At 46.2% G+C, this 27,937-nt stretch overlaps 1 protein-coding gene across 1 annotated transcript in view; it reads left to right on the top strand.

Annotated features, from left to right (window-relative positions):
* The first annotated feature begins 6,551 nt into the window (after positions 1 to 6,551).
* Positions 6,552 to 27,937, top strand: part of Abr (ABR activator of RhoGEF and GTPase) — a 207,944-nt gene continuing 186,558 nt past the window's right edge. The window contains 1 exon segment of the mRNA XM_040749167.1: positions 6,552 to 7,736. Coding sequence (XP_040605101.1) covers positions 6,695 to 7,736 — 1,042 coding nt within the window. The 5' untranslated portion in view covers positions 6,552 to 6,694.

Here is a 27,937-nt window from a genome sequence, read left to right as displayed (position 1 = left end):
ACTGCAGGGATTGGCAAATACCTGCAGCAGCTGTCAATGGGAGAGAGTAAATAAAGCAAGGTCCATCCATACCTTGGAATTCCCTGAAGTAGTTAAAAGAGGACTCTCCGCACCTATGACATAATGAAAAATAAATATTTGCTATCCGTGGTTGTGACATAGAATCCCTAGAATTTTTGGAATTCACTGAACATTGTATATTAATGAAGTGATTCATGGGGCTGGTTAGCTTCTGAATTAGGTCTGATGGTCAGAAAAACCAAGCAGGCGATTAGGGCCTTAGAATTTTCAGAAAATTCTCAACCCCCAATCAACCATGAAATTTTTGTGAAAATCTCCAAAGAAGTTCAGGTTGTTTCTGAATTATTGAACACATGTAGGAGGGAGACACATCTCACTCCATGGGGGGCAGAAACTGGTGTCCTACAGCCCTAGGTCCTCTTCTAGTGTTGGTATTCTTAAAATGCACTGCAATTGAGACTGTCCTGTTTTCTGTGAGCCGTTCTAGTGAATTATCAAACAGGAGGAGGAGGGCTATGGGAACTCTTAATTTGTAGCTTGCTAGGCAGAACTGTGGGGATAATAGGAACACCATTTGCAGCTGATTCCTGAATAGTATCAGTGCAAAAGTCAAGGTTGGGATGTCTGTAAACCCGGGCTGAGGTAGGAAGATTAAGGTAGGAGAGGAGAGAGGAAGGGAAGAGGGAGGAAGGGGGGGAAAGGAGAGAGAAAAGGAGTGGGGAAAAGAGGAAGGAAGGGAGTAGAGAGACATGGAGAGGAAAACATATAGAAGAACCACAGAATTCACAGAATTAATACAATGTGCTGTTGGGACCAAGGTAAGTTCCTCTGCAGAGGGTCATGCCTAACTGTAGCTGGGAAGGAGATGTTCTAGAGAGAAAGTCATGGGGTGGCTGGGTGACTTAGTTACTTTTCTATTGCTGTGAAGAGATACCATGACCAAGGTAGCTCTTTTTTTTTTTTTTTTTTTTTTTTTTTTTTGGTTTTTCGAGACAGGGTTTCTCTGTAGCTTTGGAGGCTGTCCTGGAACTCACTTTGTAGACCAGGCTGGTCTCGAACACACAGAGATCCGCCTGCCTCTGCCTCCTGAGTGCTGGGATTAAAGGCATGCGCCACCAACGCCCGGCTCCAAGGTAGCTCTTATAAAAGAAATCATTTACCTATAGGCTTGTGTACAGTTTCAGAGGGTTAATCCATTATCATCATGGAGGGGAGCATAGCAGCAGAAATGGGGCGGAGAAGCAGATGGGAGCTTTGAATTCTGATTTACAGGCAGCAGGCAGAAAAACAGGGAGACTGGGTGGGCCTGGTTTTTGAAATCCCAAAGCCTACCCCTATCAACATGCTTCCTCCAAAAAGGTGACATCTCTTCCCAAAAGGCCACACCCCCTAATCCTCCTAATCCTTCTCAAACAGTTCCACTCCCTGTGACTTGGCATTCAAATATATGTTCCAATGGGGGTCATTCTCATTCAGACCACCACAGTGGGTTTTGGAAAGGGATCTCTTTAGATATAGATCAGCACTGTGAAGGCTGGCATAGGACACCAGTAAGGAGCCGGGTAAAGGACAGTGATGTGCATTGCTCTGGATACAGCAGAGAGAGCATGGGGATACTGGAAGGGTATCTTAATGGGAATAGTAAAGCAGAGCTGGGAAGAGGACATAGAGTAAGCAATAGAGAGCAGAATAGAAGGAAAACCAGTAGAGGGCTCCTTATTGGTTCTCACGAACTACTGTGAACAATAGGGCCCATTTCTGCAGTTCTAGCTGACCTGGACCTCACTGTGAAGACCTGGCTGGCCTCAAACTCGCAGATCTCCTGGGAGTGCTAGAATTAAAGCATGTGCCATGCCGGACTGTCAGACTTCTTTTTTATTTTTTTTTTCTTGTTTTTATTGAGCTATACATTTTCCCCACTCCCCTCTTTCCTCTCACCCTACCCCCCTACTCCTCATGCTCCCAATTTACTCAGGAGATCTTGTCTTTTTCCCCTTCCTAGGGGAATCCATGTACAGAGACTTCTAAACAGACATTTAAACTAACATGTATGCCTCAGACAGGAACCTAGCAGTGTGAGGGTGCATGTCTGTAATCCCAGCACTTAGGAGATAGAAGCAGGAGGATCAGGAGGTCAAGGCCAGTCTTGGTTACCAGAAAGTTCAAGGCCTGCCTGGAAAAAAGAAAGAGAGGGGGTCAGGGAGACAGGAGCTGGAGGCATTTCCTAACCAATGCCTATCTCATGAGACTGTCCCCATGGAAGTTTCTAGCTGGGCCTCTCTTGAGAACTTTATGGTTTTGAGAAAAAAGCAAGAGATAGAAATGAGACATATAGCTAGGGTGCTAGCACATGCCTTTAATCCCAGCACTAGGTAGGAGAAATGTTTTTGTTCTCTATCAACGAAGCTAGCCTGCCAAGGACCAGTATTGCATGGATCTCCCCCACCTAGGAAAACTTTTATGTAAATATTTTAACTCCCCACACCTGATAAAACTTTTGTCTAGACAACACCCCCTCTACTCCCCTCTACTCCCAGAGACTTGATGTCTTGGAGCTGTGACCCCTTCCTCTTTTTTCATTTGCCTTTCTTCGATTCTTTCAAAACAAACTAGCCGATCTTGAAAGGTTGTGAGGTTCATCTCCAGCTAATGGGGAAAAGACAAAGTCACCACCCATGTGACTTAGAATACAATCCAAGTGAACTTCCTAACCCACAGTGTGCTTGCTAGCCAGCTTGGGTTCTGGTGAATGGTTTTTGCAAAATGAATCGGTCTTGCCTAGCTGCTTTTATTTTGTTCATGTATTCCTTTGTATAATACCAAGACTATTCTTTGTTTCAAACATCAGGAGGCAGAGACAGGTGGATCTCTGTGAGTTCAAAGACAGTCTGGTCTACACAGCTAGTTCCAGACAGGGCAGGGCTATACAGTGGGATCTAGTCTCAAACAAAACAAAGAGTGTGGTAGGGGGTTGTATTTGAGGTAAGTTTACCAGCAGTCTGTAGGGGCTGTCCACCACAGCTGCATTAAAGACCCCCCAGACAGACCAAGGGGAGGTGACATAGGACATAAAATCATCTGCTGTGGAGAGACATTCATGTTGAAGGATGAATGGGTTCAGCAAGCAGAAAGAATTCAGAAAAGGATGTGGGAAAACAGGCTGGCTTGGAGCATACACAGGGAAGACTCTGATATGCCAGGTTAGAAAGTTTAAACCTCATCTGCCTGGCCCTAGTGCCTCCCAAGTGCTCCGTGCATTTTTACTGGGTGAACAGATGAACATGACAAGTGCATCCGGATCACAGTGCTGCAAAGCTGGCAGACTTACAATGTGACCTTTAACCTCTGTGACCTTTCATTTCTCACCTTCTGAGGCAGCAACAATAACTCTTTCTTTATAGGGTTGTGAGAAGTTAGACAAGCAAGATAAAAGCTGTGTGTCAACTAGAAATGTGTACCTAATAAATGTTAGCCACCCTACTCCTATCTTCATGATAACCGGAAGCCAGGTAACAAAACTCAACTACTCACTAACTAGAGAAAATGAAGGCTGCTCTGGGACCTGCTTGTGGAAGATGTGTGCTGCAGTTCCCAGCTGTGTAGGTCCTAGTGGGAAAAATTACAGGTTTTGGTAACAACTTCCTTGAGCCAAGAGGAAATCATAGCACTTCTTTAATTAAAGGATAGAGTTGAAAGTGTCCTCCCTGGGAATTTAGGCATTTGGAAATTGATGTTTATAGTAACTTACTGTTTTTTCTTTTTCCTTGTCCATTTCAGTATAGACACTGCGAGATCTTTGGATCAATATGCTATTGACTGGGGTCATCCATCACTACTGGAGTCTTCCCAGAGGCCAAGATGCCTATAGATTCTGATGGAATGTCCCTGAACTGGCTGCTTGCAGGGATGGGGAGTGCTGCAGCCTTTCCAGTAGATAAAGGTGGTTGTCGTGGCCTCTGAGACTTCAGGATATAGAGCAAAGGGGAGAGAATATAGCAGAGTGCATAACTAGGTGAGGGATTTCTAAATCATCCCATCTAGGGATGTGTATTTTAAAAGACATTCAGCTCCCATAATAGTCTGACATGAAGACAAATGCTATGGACACAGACTTTGACAAGAAAGAAAATTCCAGAGTGGTAAGCCTCTGGGGAAGCACATTTGGCCCAGTTCTGAAGGCTGCAGAAAATGAATTGAGCAGGAACAGTAAGGTGTGTGTGTGTGTGTGTGTGTGTGTGTGTGTGTGTTGTGTGTGTGCGCGCCCATTCTGACTGACCATTCCTTTATTCACTTTTTCCCCTTCAACAGTGATGGGCCATCTGTGTGTCACACTCTGCAAGAAGCAGCAGGGACACAGTGGAAAAGAAACAACCTTTGTCCTTCTGTACTTTTTTAAAGAAGAAACAAAGTATCACTAAATGTAATGGGACTGTAGGAAGCCAAAGGCAGTCCTTCCCAGGATCCAGTGGGGATACAAGCTCGCTGGGGAAGGGCTGGAAAGGGCTTCATAGAATTGGACATCTTCAGCTGCAGGGAGTTGTGTGTGGGGGGGGTCAAGAAGAAAATCTACACATAAAATAACTTTTATGGGTGGGATGGAGACTGGAGAGATGGCTCAATGATAAAGAGCACCCCCCACACTCCGCCAACTTTTCTGGTTGGGCTCTACCTCACAGAGATCCTCCTGCTTCTGCTTCCTGAGTACCAGGATAAGAAGCACGTGTCACCATGCCCAGCCAAAAATAGTTTTTTTCTTAAGGAAACTTTGGGAACAGCATTTAGTTCTTAAGGTTAATGTACAGGAGGAAGGTAGAGACCAAACCTGACAGGGCCCCCTATGCCATACAAGACTAGACTCCACCCTGTGGATGACAGGGAACCAAAGCATTGACATGATCTTGTTTGTGGTTAGGAAATATCTAGCCAGCTGGGAGATGGTTCAGTTGATAAAGTGTTTGCCTCCAAAGCATGAGAAACTTGAGTTCAGGCCCCAGTACTCATTTAAAGCCTGGTATTACTACAAGGAAGAGGAAAATAGGCAGATCCTGGGGGTAGGGGCTTACTGGCCAGCAACAGAAATTGGAACCCCATCAGCTGCTTTGTCTCAAAAGGAATGGTGGGGTGGAAAGTAATAAAGGAAGACATGGGACCTCCAACCTCTACAAGAGTAGGCACTGGTCAGTATATAAAGGCATCCACCTTGTTTGTGCAGGCACGTGTACACACATACACACACACACACACACACACACACACACACACACACCCTACACACACCAGACAATATCTCAGAACCTGGAAGTATGAGTTGGATTGAAACGAGGGGGCTGGATGGCCTATGCCTGTGGTTCAGGTGACAGCTGAGTGGCAGGAGGCTGGAAGGAAGTTCCCCCATGTGTTTACTTAGCTCCAGTTCCCAAAGTGAGAGATGAAAGGAAGACTTTCCAGCTCTGGGGTCATTTTGCTTCTGCACAGTATCAATTTCCTCATCCTTGAAATGAAGGAACCATGAATCACTGATAAGGTCTCTGCTCTACAGCAAGCATGGGACAATGTATCAGGGCCTCTGCAGGCTGTCAACCTCACCAGAGGGTGCAGCTGGTCCCTACGCGACCCCACTTGTGGCCCCACTCATGCCTTGTCCCAGCTCCTATTCCTGCTCCCCACCTTTAAGGACACCGTCTGAGGCACAAGGAGAAGGAGGCATGGAGGGCCATCTACTAGAACTAGGCCTCCACAGCCATGGTTTGCCTCAAGTCACTCAGGAATGTCCTTGACTTTGAGGTCACAGGACCATCACAATTTCCTCTCTGGAAAACCTCTAGGGAGCATTTAAAGGGATCCAAATACCAAAGTGTTATCCCCAATTTTGGGTTGAGCTGCTGAATTGATCTTGGACAAATTAATCCAAGGCGATGCATAAATCCTGCCTCTGGGCAGCCCAAAGGAATTTGCCACATCACCTTTCCCGCCTCTTTCTTTTCTTAGTCCCAGGTACCTCCCTGATCCAAGGCAGGGTCTTGGAGAGAGCTAGCAGAGAGCAGGGTAGGGGCGTGTGTGTGGCGGGGGCGCTTAGCTGGGACCCATGGAGCTCCGCGCGCTCTCTCTCTCTCCAGCTCCCCCCCCCCGACTCCGCCCGGGAGCGCGCTGGGGTGTAGGGAGGGGGCGCGGACAGCACGCTGCGGCTCGAGCTGCGCAGCACGGCTCTCGCGAAGGGTGCGAGCCGGCGGAGCAGCGGGCAGCGCCTGCGCCTCTGAGGTGGGCTGTCCGGCCGGTCCGCTCAGCCGTAGCTTCCCGCGCGGCTCCGAGGCGTGCCCGCAGGCTCTGGCCCTGCGCCACCGAGGCTCCGCCTCCGCCGTGGCTCTCCGCGCGCCTGAGCCCACCCGGCCGAGCCGAGTGGCTTCGGACAGCGGTCTCACCGCTTGCGGCCCAGGCCCCCGCCCCCGCGGCCGGGTGTCTGCTTACGTCAGGGAGGCGAAACCCAGAAGAAGAAGAGGAAAAAAAAAATCGGCACGAGGGCGGAAGGAGAAAAACTTTATTTTTTCTCCTCCAGGCACTGAAGCGAGGGGCAGGCAACTGCGCCAACGCGCGCTTCCGAGAGAGCTCCAGGGGTCACCTCAGCTTGCTGAGGCGCACAGGAGCTGGGCCCGGGAGGCCCGACGGCGCGGCCAGTATGTGGGACCCTCAGGAGTTTGAACGCCACTGGCAGGCTGAGTTCCCCGGGGAGGAGGCTCCAGTCATGAAGCTGGAGTCGGTGTCGGACATGGAGCATGAGCTCGAGCGTTGCAAACTCAACCTGAAGCGGCTGCAACAGGTGTTGGCTGAGGAGAAGTTCAAAGTCTGGTACCTGCAGGCGACCCTGGCTGGAGAGAAGATGGACCTACCGGGAGGCCGGCCGGAGGGCGGAGACGCCGGAGGCGGCGGCGGCGGCGACAGCGGTAGCGTGGGAGCCTCGGTGGAGGAGCAGGAGCCAACTGGGCCCTTGCGCGCGCCGCCACCGCACGGCGAGCAGGGTGCAGCGGGCTGCGACCCAGATTTCCCAGGCCCTACGCGCCCGGGTCCAAAGGTGGCGGCGACACCGGTCGAGCCATCTCCTTACGCGTGCCTGGACCTTCCTGCCTGGCCCGGGGCGATGGAGGGAGGGGGCGCCGTGCGCAGCCTGACTGCCGCCATCCACCAGCATCTGGTGCAGCCTCGCCTGCTCTTCAGGTTCGGAGAGGACTGTGCGTCCCCCGGCCACGATGGCATGGGGTCCTCCGCGCCCGGAGAGGAGCGGTCCTGCGGGACCAGTGCGGGGCGGGGCTCGGAGGAGGCAGAACCGGACGCTTCAGGTGGCGATGACGGAGGCGACTGCAGTGACCAAGACTTCGAGATGGTGGATTTGAATGAGAAATTCGTCCTCGGTCACCTACTTGTGGCCCCCTGCCGGTTTGGGACCCTCGAGGAGGTCGAGAAGCCGGTACGGTCGTGCAGCCCCCACCGTTGGATGCACCTGATCCCCGGAGGCTGGCGGCACCACCGGCGGAGTCGAGACCTGGAGCAGCTGGAGGCGGAGGATGAGCCCCCCAGGCGCGGGGCGCGGGAGCACCTCGCCCAGTGGGGGCGCAAGAGGTTCCTGCGCCTGCCAGACCGAGATTCGCCCAGTCACAGCTCGCCCGAGAGAGGCAGTGACTGCAGCCACAACAGCTCAGACCACGAAGAAGGCTTCTCCGCAGGTAGGCTCACCCCCCTCTCTAGGTACAAGAGCGTGCGAAGTGAATTTGGGATTCGGGTGAGTTTACGAAAATAAGCATGATGGCTGTGCAAGGGGCGATGGCTGTGCAGGAAGTGACTGGATGGCGCACTTGACCAGACCTTGCTAGGACCTTTCACCTTGGTCTTCAGCCCTCACTTCTCACAGGTCCCCCAGAGTCCTTTGCACACCCCTGATGGCACTTTCTGAAGAAACTCCAGAAGTCCCCCATTTCCCCGATATTCTTAATCTTTCCCTAAAAGTCCTGAAGTCATCTTGTATTTCCTCCAGCCTGCTTGTGTTTTATGCTGGGGGCCTAGTTCACTCTGGAGGCGCCTAAGGCTCCTCTTTCCGGACCGGACCGTTCCTTCCGAGAAGGCTGCTCTGGGTCTGCTGGCTTCCCGGCAGCCGAGAGGAGGGAAAGGCTTGGAATCCCAGTTTCGAGGCGGCCTGGTTCCTAGAGAGCCTCTTTGATCCAATGCTGTCACCTGATAAAGAAGGAAACTGAATCTCAGATGTGTTCAAGCAGGTGACCTGGGGCCTTTGCTGGTGTCCTCTGCCCTTTGCTTCCTCTATCTGTCCTCTCTCGTGAGAACGGGATCTGGTCTTAGCTGTTTTTAAATCTCCTTGTGGTCATCACAGTGCTCAATAAATAATGTCTGAATTAATGAGCAGCTGCATTGAATTTGAAAGGCTGTTCAGCTCTTCGTAGGTCAGGGAGTAGAAATAGGTAAGGAGAAATAGTTAAGGGGCTGCGACAGTCCCTTTGCTGCATCTCAAGACTGGGTCTCCTCAGGCAGGCAGAAAGCATATAGTGTTGTCTGGCTTGATTGAACTGCAGCAAGGAACTTGAGATGCCTTTTTGCTCCGTGAATGCAGTGGGGTGTGTGTGGATGAGGGCGGAGACTTATCAGTGATTCTGGGATTGTTCCAAAATCTCCATTATTAGGTCTTTCTGGGTGAGTTTCCATTTGAATGAAAAACTGTCCACTTTGCTAAAAGCACATTTGGAAGATCCATCCAGTCATCTGTTTTGATCAATTACACTTATTCATTAGCAGATATTGGCTGCTTTTCCCATAGGTAATGCTTCTGCCACCCCTGCTAGTAATCATTTTTTTATGTTCCCCTTTCATTTAAAGCAAGAGTTGATTTTTCTCTGGTGCCAAGTTTCAAATGTCCTCCTTGAAGACTAAAGTCTCCTCAGCTGCTTTATAGTTGGCTACTGTCCCATCGCTCCCAAGACTCACATCAATCATTCTGTCAGGTGTGCTCAGTGCTGTGGGTTTTCCCCAGGAGTGATGGTTAATTCTGCAGTCTGTTCTTTAGCACCTTGTTGCAAATTAGAAACCATCACAGGCTTGGAGCTAGCTACCACAGGTGCTCCTCGGGGTAGATGAGGGATGAAAGATTTCCTTTGGGCTGAAGACTCCAGCCAGAGCTCATGGTTCAGCACCAGTGGCTAGGCGTGCCAAGGGCAAATCCTTCTGGGCTCTCTGCAGGGCACACTTGTATAGGAAACCCCACTCTGCCCCTTGAACAGCTGCAGGTGGAGATCCTGCCTTTTCTCTTTGGGTGTCATGGGGAAGAGGTACACATGCAAGCATGTGTACACCATGCACAGTGAAGTGTGTACATACATGTGCACAATTACAGCACACTCCAGCAAGCAATAACAGACTTTTTTCACTGCAGACCAGTTCACAGGCAGTGGAAATATTGTGAGGTCCTTCTTGCTTGCCTTTCCTCTAGTTCTCATTAAATTAGCTCCTTGGACACTGCTGTTTTGTATATGGATTCAATATCTCTCCCTGAACTCAAGCTCAATCCCTGGTGAAATGGGAACTGTAGGAGCATAGGAAATTTTTGTGTCTTCATTTATGCAAATGTGTCTAACATATACTCAGTTTCCCAGAAGTGTTTGTTGAATGGTATGTTATGTTTTTACATTTATTTGTGGGGGGGTTGCATGTACCACAGTGTGTGTGTGTGTGTGTGTGTGTGTGTGTGTGTGTGTGTGTGAAGGTCAGAGGGTGACTTTTGTGAGTTGATGTTCCCCTTTCATCATGTGGGTCTTAAGGATGGAACTCAGGTCCTCAGGCTTGGTGACAAATGCCCATATCTGCTGAGCCATCTCACTCACTGGCCCAGAGTGATATTTAGTTGAATTTTTGTTGTTGTTGTTGTTGTTTGGTTTTGAGACAGGGTCTCACTGTGCAGCTCTGGCTGGTCTGGAACTCATTATATAGACCAGGCTAGCCTTGAACTCTGTGATCTGCCTCCTAAGCTCTAGGATTAAAGGTGTGTGCTACCAAGCCTGGCCCTCAGGGTGATGTGATGTATTTTTAATAGGACAGAACAGAATAAAAAAGGAGTGGATTCATGGATAGGACACATGCTCAGCATACTCAGGGCCCTAGGTTCAGCCCCTAGCACCAAAAGCGAGAAGGAAGGAAGGAAGAGAGGGGAGGGAGGGAGGGAGGAAGGGCGGGAACATGAGAGATCATTGCACATGGCTAGTATCACTGTCTTAAATTTTTGTTTCAATGACATATAAATGTTCAGGTAATTTGTATGCCAGGGGTGATAGCATATACTTGTAATCCCAGCACTCCAGAAGGCTGAGGCAGGAGGATGGCAGTTCCTGGCCAGCCTAGGCTACAAAGTAAAACCTGATCTAGAAAAGCAAAAAAGTCATGGTCTCTGAATCACGGTGTTTGTGTGACAGTGGGAGAAGTCATTTGACTTTGCTGTGGCTTACTCTCTTCATCAGTAAAACGGGGCCTCCTCATACTGTTGCTATGAGGAGGAAGTGGGCTGTCATCTCTAAAGAGCTTCGAGAAGGTCTGGGACGTAGTAATCATGTGAGTCTATGAACTAACTACTGCTACAGGCTGTGCTCTTCAATCTGACTCTACAAAACTTTTCACTTCCAGAATATTCTGGACCACAGATGGCTTGGTTGTCACAGGACATCTTCGTTTCTTTAGCACCACTGTAATCCTTTCCAGAAGTTTCTAGGCAACAGAGCAGGAGCCAGGGCAGGGCATTAACCTGGTCTTCTGAAACGCTTTGGGTCTGACCTTTCTACCAGTGGCCACACCCCGTATCTGTATCCAGAGGACTTAACTGTAGGTCAGATCCTATTGGATAATATAGTAGACTTTGTTTTAGCCATAGGGTCTTAAGGAGAGAGAGCCCTGAGTAGCATATAAAAAACTAAGGGGGCTCACCTTCATTTTCCACTAAGTAAAGAGCAGATCCATAAACCTGTGCACCTTTGGGGTTTCTCTTCATATGTGAGAATAAACTCAGAGTTTAATTAATGGGCATGCCAGGTCACTTTAGGCACTTTTTCTTGGTCATCTTTATTGCCTCGATTAGTTTAAGAAAAGTCTAGACCATGATAACATGGTTAGTATTAGGGGGTTGGGATAGGGCAGAGGTATGAGTGGAGGGAGGGGCAGAGCAGAATCTGATGTGTTGGGTCATATGTACTGTGAAGTTAGACCTGAGTTTACCTAGCTCCTCTCTCAATAGATGTGAGGCCCTGGGCAAGTCACTGGCCTTTCCTGGTCTCAGCCTGGATAGGCAGCATTGGAAAAAGTAGTATCCACTTGGCTTAGTTTTGCCAGCCCCTGTTCTGAGCACTTTATCCCTAGTAATTAGTTTATGACATACAGCCTCATAACACAGAAACTACTGTGTTTCCATTTTTTCATATGAGAGTCTTGAGGTATAGAAAGCTTAAAGGACCCTCCACCAACCACCCAGCTTACAAAAGGAGTACATAGGATTTGAACGAAGGCAGTCTGGTTCCCAAACCCATGCTTTCAAACAAATGCTAAACTTCTTGCTACAAATTTTAGCATGTACCTCCCAGGATAGTTGTGAAGATTGAATTCAGGAAACTCAGAAGCTATTTAGATGGATTAATAGCACACTTGACTTGTCATGACCATGAAGTCCATACATGTCTGTGTGTCATTATAGCCTTCATTCTCACAGAAGTCCCTACCAGACTCCAGACCACCACGAGCTGGGTTCACTTCTCAGGGCTGCCACCTATCTATGGGGCTCCTGTGACCTAGGCCTCATAAGGTAGCAGGTAACATGCTAGATTTCAAATTTCCCCTCAGTGTCCATCCAGTCCTGGGCACATATAGCTGAATATCATCAAAAGGAGGTCCACGACTCCCTCTGCAGCCATGGTTTCCCCTGTGTATCTTCACTCCTTGTGGACCCAAGGGCTGTGTCCCTCTAACAAAGCGCTGAGGTGGCTTTTCCATGTCCAGCATCCTTTTGACTGTTAGAAACCAATCATCTGATACTCTGGCTTCAGTTCAGATGCCCACGTCTAAATATCATAATATTGTAAATAGGTGACATTTCCTTCTTGCATCGGTTTTGCTCAGTGGAGGCAAGTTCTCTCCACACACCCTTCCCTTGCTTCTGAGATGAGGGATTGAATCAAGACCTTGTATGTACTAAATAAGTCCTCTACCACAGCTATAGTCCAACCCCAGGCACTCCTGTATCTCTACCTTTGTTGGCCCTTTGCTGTCCATCCATCTTCCAGTCCTACTCAGTAAGCATTTATCAAAGTCATGCTTCATGCAAGCTGTGTTTAGGACTAAAACTGCTCAGGTTGGTGGCCCCTCCTCATCTCTTTTACTGACTTTTTGCTGGATAGGAACCTTGATTCTTATATAAAAAAAACAACTTTCTAATGAGTAACTACTGTTACATCCTAAGTAAGGAACCAGACACTGGGGCACATGCCTGTAATCCCATCACTTGGGAGACTAAAGCAGAAAGGCCATGAGTTTGGGGACACTATGGTCAGCATGTTTCATAAAAAGAAAAAAATTCTAAATAAGAAATGTGGGGCCACTTGTAATGGGACCAGGATTTGTCCCTAGTGCTTGAACTGGCTTTTTGGAGCCCATTCTCTTTGGAGGGATACTTTGCTCAGCCGAGATAGTGGGGGAGGGCCTTGGTCCTGCCTCAAAGAGATGTGCCAGGCTTCATTGACTCCCCATGGTAAGCCTCACCCCCTCTGAGGAGTGAATGGGGGTAGGGTGGGGGGAAGGAGTGGGAACTGGGATTGGTGTATAAAATGAGGAGAGATTGTTTTAAAATAAAAAAAAAGATAATGGAGAGAGAGCTTAGTGGGTAAGGTGCTTGAGGCTGACTATGGAAGCCTGAAGAACTGCATTTGATCCTGGAACTCCAGTAAAGGCAGAAGAAGAAAACCAACCCCACAGAGTTGTCCTCTGACTTCTACATGTGTTCCATCCCCAACAATAACAAACTAAGTAAAGTTCATTTAAAAAGAGTCTAGACCAGAAGAAAACCCTGAGTTTGACCTGTGTTCCTGTCTGTCTCAGATGAGAACCCTGGATCCTAAAAGCAACTCCAGGTCATGCTCAGGATCCTGAGGATGGCTTAGGAGTCAGATCTGGGCTGTCCCATTGTGTTCCTGACCTTTTCCAGGACTCTAATAGGGACACTAAAGCTGTAGTCTGTGGGAGGCCAGGTGACAGAGCAGCAGGCCATCTTGGCCTCAGCACCACCTTGCAGATGACAATGGTTAGTCCCACCTTCCCGCCTTCCCAGCCAAGGCTCGGAAGAAGCCAGCCAGAGCCGTGTGGAGAGCTTGTGGAGCTAGCATTGGGACATGGATCTATTCACGAAGCTGGCACATAGCATTCTGCCCGTAATGCCATGCTGGGCCAACTGTTCAGAGCCTGGTTTCTTCTTTAGTTTTCTTTCTTTCTTTGTTTTTTTGAGACAGGTTTTCTCTGTGTAGCCCTAGCTGTCCTTGAACTCACTCTGTAGACCAGGCTGGCCTTGAACTCAGAGATCCACCTGCCTTTGCTTCCTGAGTGCTGGGAGTAAAGGTGTGCCCTACAATTGCCCGGCTCAGGATCTGGTTTCTGTATTTGGAGGCCTGACTATTGGGGTCTGTTAGCTTCTGATGGAGGCCTTTATTTTTAATCTTCATGGAAAATGCATTTCCTGCTGGATGCTCATGTTACCTTGTTCATTTGTAATCTGACGGTGTCCGTCTCTCCCCCCTTCCCGCCCCCCCCCCCCCCCCCACTTTCCGGCAATGACTAATAAGATTGTTGCTCTGAAAAGAATTCCTTGCATTCAGGGATGTGTTGGAATAACTTAATTCAAATTGAATTTTTAGTGGTAGCTGTAATAAAATAATAATTCTGTTATAGTTCCTGTTGTGGAGAGATATTAAAAAGCCATCTTATGCCAAGTGTGGTGGTGCATGCCTGTAATCCTAGCATTTGCGAGGCTCAGTGGGAGGATCAGGAACCCCAGGTGAGCCTGTGCTGTGTCATGAACCCTGCCTCCAAAACCAAATTGCACGAGACACATGCATTGGTGGTTTGTCATGGTTCATTGGTGACCAAAATGACACTGAGTCACTGGCTCTTCAGGGCTTGCCTCCCTCCGCCACTCACCTCCACCATCTTATTCCCGTCATTAATAGGTGGGTCCTACTGACACGCCCGTCTATACACGTAGTAAATAATACCAGCCTTAAAACCGTGAGTCCTCTGGTCTGATTTTCTTCCGGTAAATAGTGTTTTGTATTTGCCTCTACATCTTTCTGTCATATATCACGATTGTTTAGTGTGTGTGTGTGTGTGTGTGTGTGTGTGTGTGTGTGTGTGTGTATGTGTGCATGTGTACATCATGTGCATGCCGGGTATTCCTGGAGCCAGAAGAGGGCACTGTTGTTAAGGACTGTTGTGATCTATCATGTGGAAGTTGGGAAGTGAACCCAGGTCCTGTGTAAGAGCAGTAAGTGCTCTTAACTGCTGAGCCCTCTCTTTAGACCCCACTTTCTAACTTAGGTCTGGAGAGTGGAACACACACACACCTTAAAATCTTAACAACGAAACAAACTCTACTTCCCTTGTTTGGAAAAAGAAGGTGAGTCTGGATGGACGGCAGACAGGGCTTCAAGGTAGATACTTCCCTGGGTCAACTTTGAGTTTCTCAAAATTTCAAGCTCGTTGTCTGTGAAATGGGAGTAGCAATAATAGGCGTATATACATTCTAGACTTGTTACAAAGCCTTAATGAGATAATGTGTGGAAATCACACAGCACAACACCGCACACATGGTGATGGCTCTTAGATGGTTATGGTAACTGTCAAGTCCAGAGACTTTCAGGTGGCTGAGCTGGGCTCCTGTTCACAACTTTTCTTTTCTTCTTTCTCTCCCTCTCATCATCCCTTTGTCTATTCATCCTTCCTCTCTGCCTCCCTCCCTCTCCCTTAGGGCCTGGTGCATGCTGGGCAAACACTCTGTCACAGAACTACACCCCCATATTTGCATCTCTTCACATAAAGATTGCTCTCACATCTCTGTTTTTGTTTGTTTGTTTTTCCCTTCTCCCCATTTACTCAGTCCATAGTTGTATTGTTCCTACAGAGGAGACCAGCTTTCTTGGCTGTTTGTGGTCTCTGGTACTTCTCTTTTCCCAAGCCTCCAGCTGGGGTTTCTGTGGCTCCTGCTCTCCCTACCTGCTGCAGGGAGCATTCTTGTTGCAGATGCTTTTCCATGTGTTGCTTCTGGCATTTGAGTTGCATGCCCACTATACCCCAGATCGGTCCTTTGAGGCCTGCCTCTTCCATAGAACCTGTATCAGTTAAGATACAGGTTTGCTGCTTATGATAAAATCTTAGATTGGTACTTAAGCAAGATGAGAGTTTTAACTACAGAGGTAAATAATCCAGAGACAATATGGTGACTGCATAATCATCAGGGATTCAGACTTTTTTGCTCTTTTTGTATCATGGTCCAAGATGGCTACTGGATATCCACCCATCACATTCATGCTTCAGGCAAGAATTTTCAGAGTAGGAAACAGAGTGAGTGGCAGCTGTTGGGTCTACTACTTGAGGCACTTTCCTAGAAACCTCTCTTGACATTTTGTGTTTTAAATCACATCAGCCACCTCTAGCTGCCAGGGAGCCTGGAAGATAGAGTACTTTATATGGGCATACAGCCCTTTCAAATCAAATGGGATCTCTGTTAGAAGGGAAAATGGAAGAATAGATAGTAAGTAGGCAGCTAGCAGCCTCTGGCACAAGTCTTTCCAACTACTCCATCCCGTCTGTGGTTCTTAGAGTGAGCCCACACTGCACAATTGTTTCTATTATTACACCGTCTATTAATTCATTGACCCAGAGTGGACAAATGACAAAAGAAGTTCTTCTCTCCGCAAGGCACGGTGCCTGTTAATTCTGAAGCATCTCTCTCAAGCCAAGGGATTGGCTGACTCCTTGAGGGCGGGGACAGGGTCTGTTTCTTTCTGCAGTGTCTTTCCCAAGGCCGAGCACATGGCAGGCACTAGAAAAGCACCTGGGTGGTTTTATAGTGGTCATAAATGAGAAGCTCAGGGTAAAAAAAACAAAACAAGAAAAACCTCCCTGCCTTAGTTCTGTGCTAGAAAAGTCTAGTTAGTGTTTTGGGTTCCTTCTGGTTTTGAGGGTGGACCGTGAACCATCTCCAAACATTGGAGCTGTTGTGCTACAGTGCATTTGTCTATTTTGGACACTGAACTCTGTTTGCATACCAAACAAGAATTATGAGTCTCTATGCCCACCTGCTTCTCTCACCACTGTTTTTCATCAGCCAGCTGAATCTTCCTTGTCATTTCTACACCATGTAGCTGCAGAGAAAATTGTCGGTGTCTGCGAGAGAGTCTGCTTCGCTTCCCATCCTGCCCTCCTGTTTGATTCTTGCTGTCATCTGCCTGAAACTAGACTGTCTGCAGGAAGGTTGCCTGGAGCTTGAGGCACATCTTGTGATTGCTGAGCAAAAGATAGCTTTAAGGGCTTATGGGCACCTGGGAGAGAAGGGACTAAAATATATTTAGCACCTACTGTGTGAAGTGTGTTTCCTATGGTCATGGCTAATATTCAGAACAATCTAAAGGGTACTCTACTGCCCAGCACTGAAACCCCAGCTATTCAGGAAACTGAGGTGGGAGGGTCAGAAGCTTAAGGCCATCCTAAATAATTTAACAAGATTCTATCTCAACATAAAAAGAAGACTGTGGGTGTAGCTCAGTGGCAGAGTACTTGCCCAGCATGCAAGAGGACCTAGATTCAATTCCCAGGTTGGCAAAAAACAGAAAAAGAGAAGGATGCACTACTCTTCATATCCTACAAATGAGGAAACTGGCTCTAATGGGTTAACTAGCCTGCCCAAAATTTCCCAGTGCTGTGATTATTTTTTTTATTTGAGAATTCATATATAATTAAATTGGCCTCTTTATTGCATTCAGTGATGGATTTTTGGAACATTCACAGAGTTATGAAATTAGCACAACTTTATAATTTCAGACTTTTTTCCCCTGTGGATGACTTGTGTGCATCTTTCTTGAGCATAGACTCAAACCTCAGACCCCGCCATCCCATTTCATCATTTGGCATGTGCAGTGATTTAAAATATGTGAAACTGAGACTGGGAATGTTGTTCAGTTGGTAGAGCGCTTAAGACGTTCACAAGACTCTAGGTTCCATTCCCAGCACTGGACAGATAGATGTTAAATGGAGTGTCGTGTTGGATAGCCTATGATCCCAGCTCTAAGGAGGTGGAGTCTGGAGGACCAGACTTTTAAAAGTCATCCTTAGCTACATAGTATGCTTGAGGACATGCTGGGACGCAAGAGATTCTGTCTCAAGAAAAAATACACTAAAAACCCTGATATGTGGGGAAGCATCAGGACTCTTTACTCTTTTTTGGGTGATACATATACACAAGAGGGCTGTTGGGGGCCTGGAAAGATGGATCCACAACAGTTAAGAGCTTAAGAGTGTCTTCTATCTTTTGTTTTGTTGTTGTTGGTTTTGTTGTTGTTGTTGTTTTGTTTGTTTATTTTTGTTTTTTGAGACAGGGTTTTTCTGTGACTTTGAAGGCTGTCCTGGAACTTGTTCTTGTAGACCAGGCTGGTCTTGAACTCACAAGAGATCCGCCTGCCTCTGCTTCCCAAGTTCTGGGATTAAAGGCGTGTGCCCCCAGTGCCCAGCATCTTCTATCTTATCTTTTCAGAGGACACAAGTTTGATTCTTAGCAACCAAGTTAGGTGGCTTACAACCACTTGTAACCCCATTTCCAGAGGATCTAAAGCCCTCTTTTGGTTTCCGTGGGTACCTAAACCCACATGTGCACAAACCCCTTCCCCCAAATACACATAATTGAGAATAAAAATAAATATTTTTAAATGGGGAGACTACTGACCTGTCAATCACCCATCACGGCAGACCCTGGGTCCCCTTTCTGTTGGGTGGGACTGCCTTAATTCTTCCGGTCCCATCCCTGTCTGTGTTTCAGGTCTTGTGGCAGGTGTTGTTGTGTCTGAAACATGAGGCCCCTCCCCTGAATACCATTTATGCCTTGAGTTGTGGGTATCAGGCTAACAGGGAACCTTGTTCTGACCTGTGCTTTCTGTTTTGTAGTGTCAGGAATATCATAGTGCCTGCCCGTATGGGAGGTACTCAATACATGTTTATGAGTAGCTAGAGGTCCATTGTCCCCACCTAGATTACCTTAAGGATGATTGGGCTACCTCTACCCTTTCCAGTCTCAAGTTATATTCACATTAAAGATAAACAGTTGATCTAGGTTTCCAAGTCAAAATTTGTACCTTTAATCACAGCCTGCAGTGACTCTCCAAACACAGAGTAAGATCTGAGGCTTTTTACAAGGTTGTCTGGGAAACCCCTTTCCTTCCATACTTAAACACTGTGTGCCCCAGCAGCACTGAACTTTGTGTAGCTTCCTGACACTGAACACACCCTTCTCTTTCTACCTTTGTCTTGAATGCCCTCCACCTTGTCCTTAGGATAGATTTTTACCCATCCTTCAAGCCTAAGCGAGGAGGCTCCCTGCTCCGTGAAGTCTTCTTTGTCTCCCCTATGTAGAGTGCATTTCAGGGGCTGGAGAGGTGATTCAGCAGGTAAGAGTACCAGCTGCTCTTGCAGAGGTCCCAGGTTCAAGTCCCAGCACTTGCATGGTGGCTCAGTTGTCTGTAACTCCACTTCCAAGGGATCCAGTTTCCTTTTCTGGCCTTCACAGGTACCAGGAATGTGTATGGTACACAGAAGACATACATGCACTCATACACAGAAAATGCGTTTGGCTTCAAATAACTGAAAACTCTTCCTCAGTGCTTATTCTGTGCTGCCCCACACTTCACAGTGGTCACGACAGACAAAATTGTGGTCCCCAAAGAGGTGCATATCCTAATTCCTGGACCCTTGTATATAACAGAGACTTTGCAGATGAGGGTAAAGTGGGAACTGGACCCATCCAGCCAGATCCTCCAGGATAACACACACACATACACACACACACACACACACACACACACACACACACACACACACACGTGATATGTGTATATACATACATACATACATACATATGTGTAGTGCTTGTGGAGGCTGAAAGAGGGAGCTGGATCCCTTGGAGTTACAGAAGGCTCAGAGCCATTGTAGTGGGTGCTGGGAACAGAAGCCAGGACTTCTGTAAGAGACCACTGAGCCTTAACTGTTGATCCATCCCTCCAACCCCAGTCATAAAGATCCTAAACTAAACTTGGGATAAGGGGGCTGAAGAGGTCAGGGTGATACAACTTCTTGCTGCTGATTTTGATTATGAAGAAAGAGGTGACAATAGCCAGGAAGTGTAAGTGGCCTCTAAAGCCACAGAATGCAAGGAAATGATGATTCCTCCATTCTCCAGAAAGGAGCTTGTTCCTGCCAGCACCTTGGATGTTAGTTAGTAAATTCTAGGCTAGCCTGGGCTACAGAGTAAGAACCTCCTCAGGTTTCCAAGGTGCAGAACTTTAAGACAGTAATTTGGTGCTATTTTAAGCCACTGTTTGCTGGGATTTGTTAACAGCAGCCACTTGGTTCACACAGTGGCTTAATGGGCTAGGGATTGTTTTCCTCCCATTGCAAGGATGTAACTTGTGGGTTACAGTGGCTCAACTGCGTCTTTTGTGTAAGATCGTCCCATTGTCTTATAGTGGAAAGATGTCTGTCCTCTTGCTTGTGGCATACAGTTTGAAATGTGTATATGCTGTATTACCTTGTGTGTGCTTCGGATTTAGAGAGGAAAATGGAGCAAAGGACTCAAGCTGGTTGTTCTGGCTGTTGTCCTGTAAGAATGGAGCCAAGTATGGCGGTCTGTGCCCATAATTCTAGCAGTCAGGATTGGTGTCAGTGAGTTCTAGACTTGCCTGGGCTACAGAGTAAGACCCCCATCTCAAAACTAAATAAAAAATAATAGTGATAGCGTTCTTGGAAATCTTACTGTCACACTTTTGGGTCAGGCTGGGTCACATGGCCATCTTTAGCTGCAAGAGAAGCTGATCAAGAATCTTAGCTCTTCTGCCTCACCATGAAGGATGTCAGAGGAAAAGGAACTGTGAATGGCTTTTGGAAAACAGCCCAGTGCTGGCTCTACCATCCTTCCCTGAACTTTGCACACTGGTGTGCTAGGGCAGCTATATAACTGTTTTTAAGTGTTTGTCACTCCCCACCCTGTGTGCATAGGTCAGTTCTTTTAAGAGGTATCCTGCCTCTTAGGCAATAGTGACATATGTTTTTTGTTGAACAAGTAGAAAAAAATTGTATTGTTTTGGTAGACATATATATATTTTGAAGTAGGGTCTCACTATGTAGTCCAGGTTAGACTTGAACTCAAGATCCTCCTGCTTCTGCCTCCCTGGTGCTGAGATGGTAGGCATGAGCTACTGCACCTGACAGATCATGCATTTTCAAGTGAGGATTTATTTTTAATCAATTTATATGTATAGGTATTTTGTCTGCTTGTAAGTCTGGTAAAGTCCTGATACTTAAAGAGGCCTAAAGATGTTGTTGGATTCCCTGTAGTTACAGATAGTTGTAAGTTGCCATTTGGGTGCTGAATATTGAACCCTGATCCTCTGTAAGAGAGTAGCTTAACTGCTGGGCCATCTATCTAAACCCTGTTTATTTTTTTTTTATTGTTACATGTTGTGGGTGGTGTGGTGATTTGAAGGAGCTGTCTCATATAGGTCTCAGGCATTTGAAAACTTGGTCTCCAGTTGGTGGCTGTTTGGGAAGGATCAGGAAGTGTTGGATCTCCTGAGACTGGTGTTACAGATGATTGTGAACTGCCATGTGGGTGCTGGGAATTGGACCCCAGTCTTCTGGAAGAGCAGCCAGTGCTCTTAGTCACTGAGCCATCTCTCCAGCCCTATAAGTGAGCATTTTGTGGGGTTTGGAATACCTAAGCAGGCTATTGATCTCTAAGAATTAAAAGACCTTTTAATTTTTCTCTTCCTCTTTTTTCCTCCTCCTCTTCCTCCTGCTCTTGCAGCTCTGGCTAGCCCCAAACTATACAAATAGGCTCTGGGATCACAGCAGCAATGTGAAATCATCTGACTTCCCTGTCTTTATTAATGCTATCTTTTTCTTCCTTTTTTGCACTACTTGAGAGCTGTGGTGGAGTTTTCTGTTCCCTCCCTCCTTCCCTATCTCCCTCCCTCCCTCCATCTCTTCCGCCCTCCCTCCTTCCCTCTCTCCCTTCCTTCTTCTCTTCCTCCATCCCTCTCTCCCTCTGTTTGTCCTTCCTTCCCTTCCTTTACTTACTTTAGTCTTTCTTTTAACAAGGTCTCACTGTGTAGTCTGGGCTGGGCTGGAACATGCTATGTACTCCAATCTGGTCTTGAACAGATCTGCTTGCCTCTGCTTCCTGGATGCTACCATGCATGGTTTGTGGTGGATTTTTCTTATTTTACCCTTTCCAGGCTTTATCCCCCAAGTTTCTAATTTATATAATTGTTTCTGCCTTTAATAAAGCTGTGGGAATGTTAACTTGATCAGAATACATTTGCACCTGGAGGTTTCCTTGAACTCCTGATTCTCCTGCCTGACCTCAAACACTGTGATTACAGGATCCTAGCTATATGTAAGAGGTGAGCCTCACAAATGTGAAAAATAGTGTTAGAAGTAAATGGCTAAATCGTTTTTCTCTTTCCCATCAGCCTTTCCACTCCAAGCTAACACGTTCTCATTCTCTTTTGAAACAAGGTTTCACTGTGTTGTCACTTTGTTATAAAGATGCTCTCAAACTGCTCGGCTCAAGACATCCTCAGCGTCCTTAAGTGCCAGGACTCAAGGCCATTGCTGCTGTGCCAGTCTTGATTTGCTACAGCCTCATTCAGTAATTTACTAGGACAATTAAGAGTCAAGAGAGTATTCTGATAGCTGTACGTGTGTGTAAGTATAATATAATGTAACATTTAGTTATTGCTGGGCGTTGGTGGCGCACGCCTTTAATCCCAGCACTCGGGAGGCAGAGGCAGGCGGATCTCTGTGAGTTCGAGGCCAGCCTGGTCTACAAAGTGACTTCCAGGACAGCCTCCAAAGCCACAGAGAAACCCTGCCTCGAAAAACCAAAAAAAAAAAAAAACCATTTAGTTATTATATATGTGTGTGTGTGTGTGTGTTGGCTTTTTGTTTCTTTTAGACAGTTTCTCTGTTTAGTCTTGGCTCTCCTGGAACTCTTTCTGTAGACAAGGCTGGCCTTGAACTCAGAGGTCCACCTGCCTCTATCTCCCAAGTACTGAGATTAAAGGCAGAAATAAATTTTATTTTTATGTATATGGTTGTTTTGCCTGCATGTATGTCTGTGCTCCATATCTGTGTGTGCCTGGGAACTCACAGTGGTTTTTGAAACTGGAACTGGGGATGGTTTTGAGTTGCCATGTTGGTGCTGGGAATTGAATCCTGGTCCCCTGAAAGAGCAGCTAGTGCTCTTAACTGCTGAGCCATTGCTCCAGCCCTGATCTGAGTTTTGATATTGTTTAAAGGAATCTGACAAGCCATTATATCAAGGCCCATGGCTCCAAGTACAAAATCACAGAGCGAATTCCAGGACAGTCAGGGCTACACAGAGAAACCCTGTCTCGAACAAACAAACAAACAAAACAAAAACAAAAACAAAAGAGGTGGCCCTGGCTGAGGGAAGCAGGTTTCTAGGGGCTGCAATTGAAGGTTATGATTGGGTTCCTAGTTCCCCACCATTTGCTGCTTCTCAGTTCATTGCTCGGTGAACAGCTTTACAAGCCCATGTTACCTTGGGCTAAGATGCTCCACAGTGCCCTCTTATGATGGGCTGCAACCCTCTGAGACTGTGAGCCAAAATAAATCATTCCTCGTGTAACTAGTGCACTAGGTTTACAGCCATGCCTCTGTAGCTGTTTGTAAATTTGCTCCACTAACTAGATTACTTCATCTCTCTATAGAGATATTTTTTAACAATATGGATGATATTACCTCATTTTGTGTTGTAAAGATTAAATGAGGCCTGGGGATATAGCTCAGGTGGTAGGGGGCTTGCCTAGCAGGTATGAGGCCATAAATTTGATGACCAATCACACACACACACACACACACACACACACACACACACACACACACAGCTTAAAGAAATAATGTACAAAAATCAAGTGGCATAGGGTGTGACTTACAGTCAGAGTTGTGTAATTGTAAATAGTCATCAGTATGATAATCAGGGTCTGGGGTTATATTACTTAGATGCAAGTCCTAGCTCTTTCACAAAATTGTTATGTGGTTTTGAGTAAGTTTCTTGATCTTTTTGTGACTTAGTGTCAGTATTTGTAGATCATGGGAACCATACTAATACAAAATCAATGTCTAATTAAGTTGGGTGAAGATTATACAACTCAGTATGTATTTATATTTTTGGTTGTGAGCCTAGCCTTTAACGGCTAAGCTATCCCTCCAGTCCCAGTATGTATTTATAAAGCACTTTGGACAGTACCTGGTACATAGTAGACACTCATTTTGGGCTGGTTAACCTTGTCACTGTCATTAGGAGTGTGACCATGAGCATTGCTGAAATAACTGCAAGGGTGAAAAAATAGTATTATGCTCATCACGTTGCCTGGCCATACTCTTAATTGAAACTCGAGGCTTCTGGAAATCCTGCACTGTGAATAATCTAAGAGCTGGAGCAATGAAGCATCCAATTACAGATGCCTCTCGGCAGCAGCCCATCGAGGAGACCTCCACAAGGTCTAGCTGGGTTGTGATCCTATTATGGAGAAAGCCTTGATTTGTATGCAGCTGCTTTGTCTTCGCTTGACTGCATACTGTGCCTTTTTGTCTTATTTTAAAGCATCTTGAGGAATCTGGAGCCCACTCGCACTGACAGCAGTGAAAGCCACAGCGTGTCACAGCTCTAATGAGTCTTGCAGACACTCTTAGGCCCCACTGAGACAACTAGACCAGATCAGGCGCACGAGATAGGCCAGCATCCACCGTTCCCTTTGAACACAGATAGCCCCACTAGATTTCATGATAGGACTCCCTAAGGTCCCCTAGAATCTCCTATGCCTGTCTTCTTTGTCTTAGAAGGGCATTGAGTTGCTTTCTGAATGTTGGTCTTGTTGGTAATCTTTGTGGGCAGCAATGCTAAAACAAATTAATTATTCATATCAGTGGGCTTGAAGGAGCTGTTGTTTGCTGCAGGAACTCCCTCTGGTCTCCAGACCCACATTCCCCACCAGGAACCTTTGGTCAGACAGGAGGCAGCTGTGACCACACTCCAAGCTCAGAAAAGTCTGATGACCTGCTTTATTTCAACTGCAGAGGGTTAAAATAAAGTGGATTTTTTTTAATTTGGAGATTTTTCTGTGAACATATGTACTTCTGTCTTTTCTTGACAGATGGGGAGATTCATGCCTCAGGTAGACTAGATGGGATTTTGCCAGTTGCTCTAACCTTTTCCCCTCACCCCTTTATCTACAAGTACTAAGGGGATAGAGGGCATCGGGCCAAGCAAAACTCAAGTGTGGGGAGGCTTCCTGGCTTTGTGTCCTGCCTCTGCTTAATTTAGCTGCATGACCATAACCAAATTACATAACTCCAGTGTTCTCACTTTCCCTCCCTAAAAAAATGTGGTTTATATTAGTTTACTTTACAAATATGTGAAAAGGAAATGGGTTAATGTGTGCTACTTGGATATCTATATCTACCAGAGTTACACAGCTGTCTAGTCGCTGTAGGCATTTGAGGTTACATTCCTTGTGTTAAGGGCTTTTTCATAGAAGACAAAAATGTCTTTCTCTCCTAGTGCACCTCTGAGCTGGCTAATAAACTTTTCTCCATCCACTAGGCTGTATCTGGGACCTTGGAATTTAACAATTAAGTTACTGAAACATAGTAATTATGTTAGAATAACACCATCACAGGTAGCCAGACTTCCTCAGTGTTCTGGTGGCTGAACCTCATATGTATGTATATATGTTCTATTGCTGTGATAAGGACCATGGCCAAAACAAGTTGGGAAGGAAAAATATTGCACTTCCATGTTGTAGTCCATGATTGAAGGAAATCAAGGCAGGTACTCAAGGCAAGAACCTGGAGTCAGAACAAAGGCCAAGGAGGATGATGGTTATTGGTTTGTTTACGGCTTGCTCAACTTGCCTTCTTATAGGTCCTGGGATACCACCCACAGTGAGCTGGGCCCTCCCACATCAATCACTAACCAAGAAAATACCATGTAGATTAGTCTGCAAACTAATTTGATGGAGGTAATTGCTCAGTTGAGGTTCCCTCTTCTCAGAGAAATCTAGATTTGTATCAAGTTGACAAAAACATCCCACTCACCAGCCTTCTGAACTCTTGTAGATCTGCCCTGCTACAGGTCTTGGAGGCCTCAGCTTTCAGAGGACAATGGCAAACTCAACTCTACCCAGCTGGGGAGAGGATTGGGCATGAGTTTGAGTCAGGCAATATTTCATTTTTTATGTGAGAGGACAAACACAACTCTACATATATATTTTTTTGTGCTAAATTGGGGTAGAAACATTTACAGCCACAATTTTTTATATCCAAGTCCTCTAATTTTTTAATTTGCTATTATTTTGTTTTGAGAATAGTGTCTTATGTAGCCTAATGTGACCATAAACCCATCATGTATCTCTCCAATTTCTCCTGTCCCCCAGGTGTTGGAATTACAGGCCTGAGCTCTGTTTTTTTTTTTTTTTTTTTTTTTTTTTTTTGTCCTTGAGACAGGGTCTTAATATTTAGCCAAGGCTAGCCTTGAACTTGGGACCTGAGTATTGCCATCATACCCAGAACAGATTTAATCCTTAACACTTCCTTCTGGAAAGTCAAACCCCAGACTCCAGGAATGTTTGACTAACATTCTACCATTGAGTCACATACAGCCCAGCTCTTTACACTCATCTTAAGTCCTTTTTCTTTTTTAAAGTTACTGCTGCCTTATAAACATTTTTAGCATTTGGCTTTGTTAAGGTAGGTGATTTAGACTTGTTAAGGAGTAATTAACATATTTTGCTGAAGTCATCCTGGTGGATGGAAATTATTCATGAAAGGAAGGAATATAGGGGAAGAGGAAGGAAGAAAAGAGGGAAGGAGGACGGGGAGGGAGGAGGGGCAGAGAGAGAGAGGGAGGGGAGTGCATGGCAAAATATACTAGTATCATAGATTCTAAAAATTGCTGAAAGCCCCCCAAATTGTATCTATGTATCTATCTATATCTATGTATCTGTCTGCCTGTCTGTCTATCTGTCTGTCTGCCTGTCTATCTATCTATCTATCTATCTATCTATCTATCTATCTATCTATCTATCTTTTTGAGGCAGGGTTTCATGTACTCTCTATGTAGCCAGGGCTGATTCTCCTGCCTTCAATTTAGGTACTGGGTTTGCAAGCATATACTGACATGCGTAAGCCCAAAAGTTAATCTTTGTTTGAAGTTGAAGGCCCGCAGCTGTTGATCATTGGGATTAAGGAGGGAAGAGGTGTCGTGCAACACTCCGGAGTTCTTGGAGATTGGTAGGCAAAGTGGTGTGCGCCATCACTCCCTGCCACTGCGGGCAAGACCGAAGTGTTGCTGCAGCAGCTTGCAGGAGCCTCTGAGAATCAGAGGGACAAAGAATGACTTTCAACCTCTGCAAACCCAGTTCAAACTAAATAATGTGTGTGCTCACTAAAATGGTAGTGACTATGCATCCTTTTGTGCTGAAGGTGACCCTGACCCTTTGTTTGCTGTTTGGGTACCAGACTGACTGACAGCTTTCACTGTCCCCGAAATCACCATCTTAGGGGAATCAGCTTGGGGCACAGTTTATGGGAAAAAAATAGAATGCAGTTTCATGTGTCTCTGGTTCATATACTAGCCCTGACTCCTACCCTAGTACATTAAAAAATCAAGAAGTTCGGGTGTTGGTGGCACACACCTTTAATCCCAGCACTCAGGAGACAGAGGTAGGCAGATCTCTGTGAGTTCAAGACCAGCCTGTTCTATAAGAGCTAGTTCCAGGACAGCCTCCAAAGCCACAGGGAAACCCTGTCTCAAACCCCCCACCCCCTGCTAAAAAAAAAAGAAGTTTTAGAAACTGAACTATAGAGATGATGGGCTTTCTTCCTCTCTGGGCTGAAGCTTGCTGGAGGAAACTGTGCTCTGCTCATTATTTGTAGTTTCAGTTAAGGAGAATTTTATATTCTGTTGAGGATTTTATATTCCTTTAGTTATTTGGCAAACGATTTAAACAAACAAACAAAAACTCAAACCGGGCAGTAGTGACACATGCCTTTAATCCAGTATTCAGGGGGCAGAGGCAGGCAGATCTCTGAGTTTGAGGCCAGCCTGGTCTACAGAGTGAGTTCCAGGTCAACCAGGTCTACATAGAAAAACCCTATCTCAAAAACAAAAACAAAACAAAGCTCATGAGTCAAACCCCTATTCCAATTACCTATCATTATATCTTGATTTAACATCTGTTCATTCTGCCTTACTGGATTTGCTAAAAGCAGGTTCTTGGGTCCTGGTGGTAAAGACTGCAGGCCCTGGAGCTGCACTGCATACCTTCACAACTGTTCTGCCACTTACGAGGAGAATTTACTTACTTGTTTATCTGTACGTTTGTTCTGAGACAGGGGCTTACTGTGTAGCTCAGGTTGCTCCCTCAAGAACTAGGATTACCAGTGTGTGCTATCATACCTGTTTCACATTGTGCTGGGACTGGGCCCAGTGCTTCCTGTATGGTAGGCATGCACTCTACCAACCGAGCTACATCCCCACCCTCAGTTATGAGGA

Source organism: Mesocricetus auratus, unplaced genomic scaffold (genome assembly GCF_017639785.1).
Source record: "Mesocricetus auratus isolate SY011 unplaced genomic scaffold, BCM_Maur_2.0 Super-Scaffold_100007, whole genome shotgun sequence".
In the NCBI taxonomy this organism is placed as follows: domain Eukaryota; kingdom Metazoa; phylum Chordata; class Mammalia; order Rodentia; family Cricetidae; genus Mesocricetus; species Mesocricetus auratus.
The sequence above is the reverse complement of the archived record's forward strand: the minus strand, read 5'-3'. Positions and strand labels throughout refer to the sequence as shown.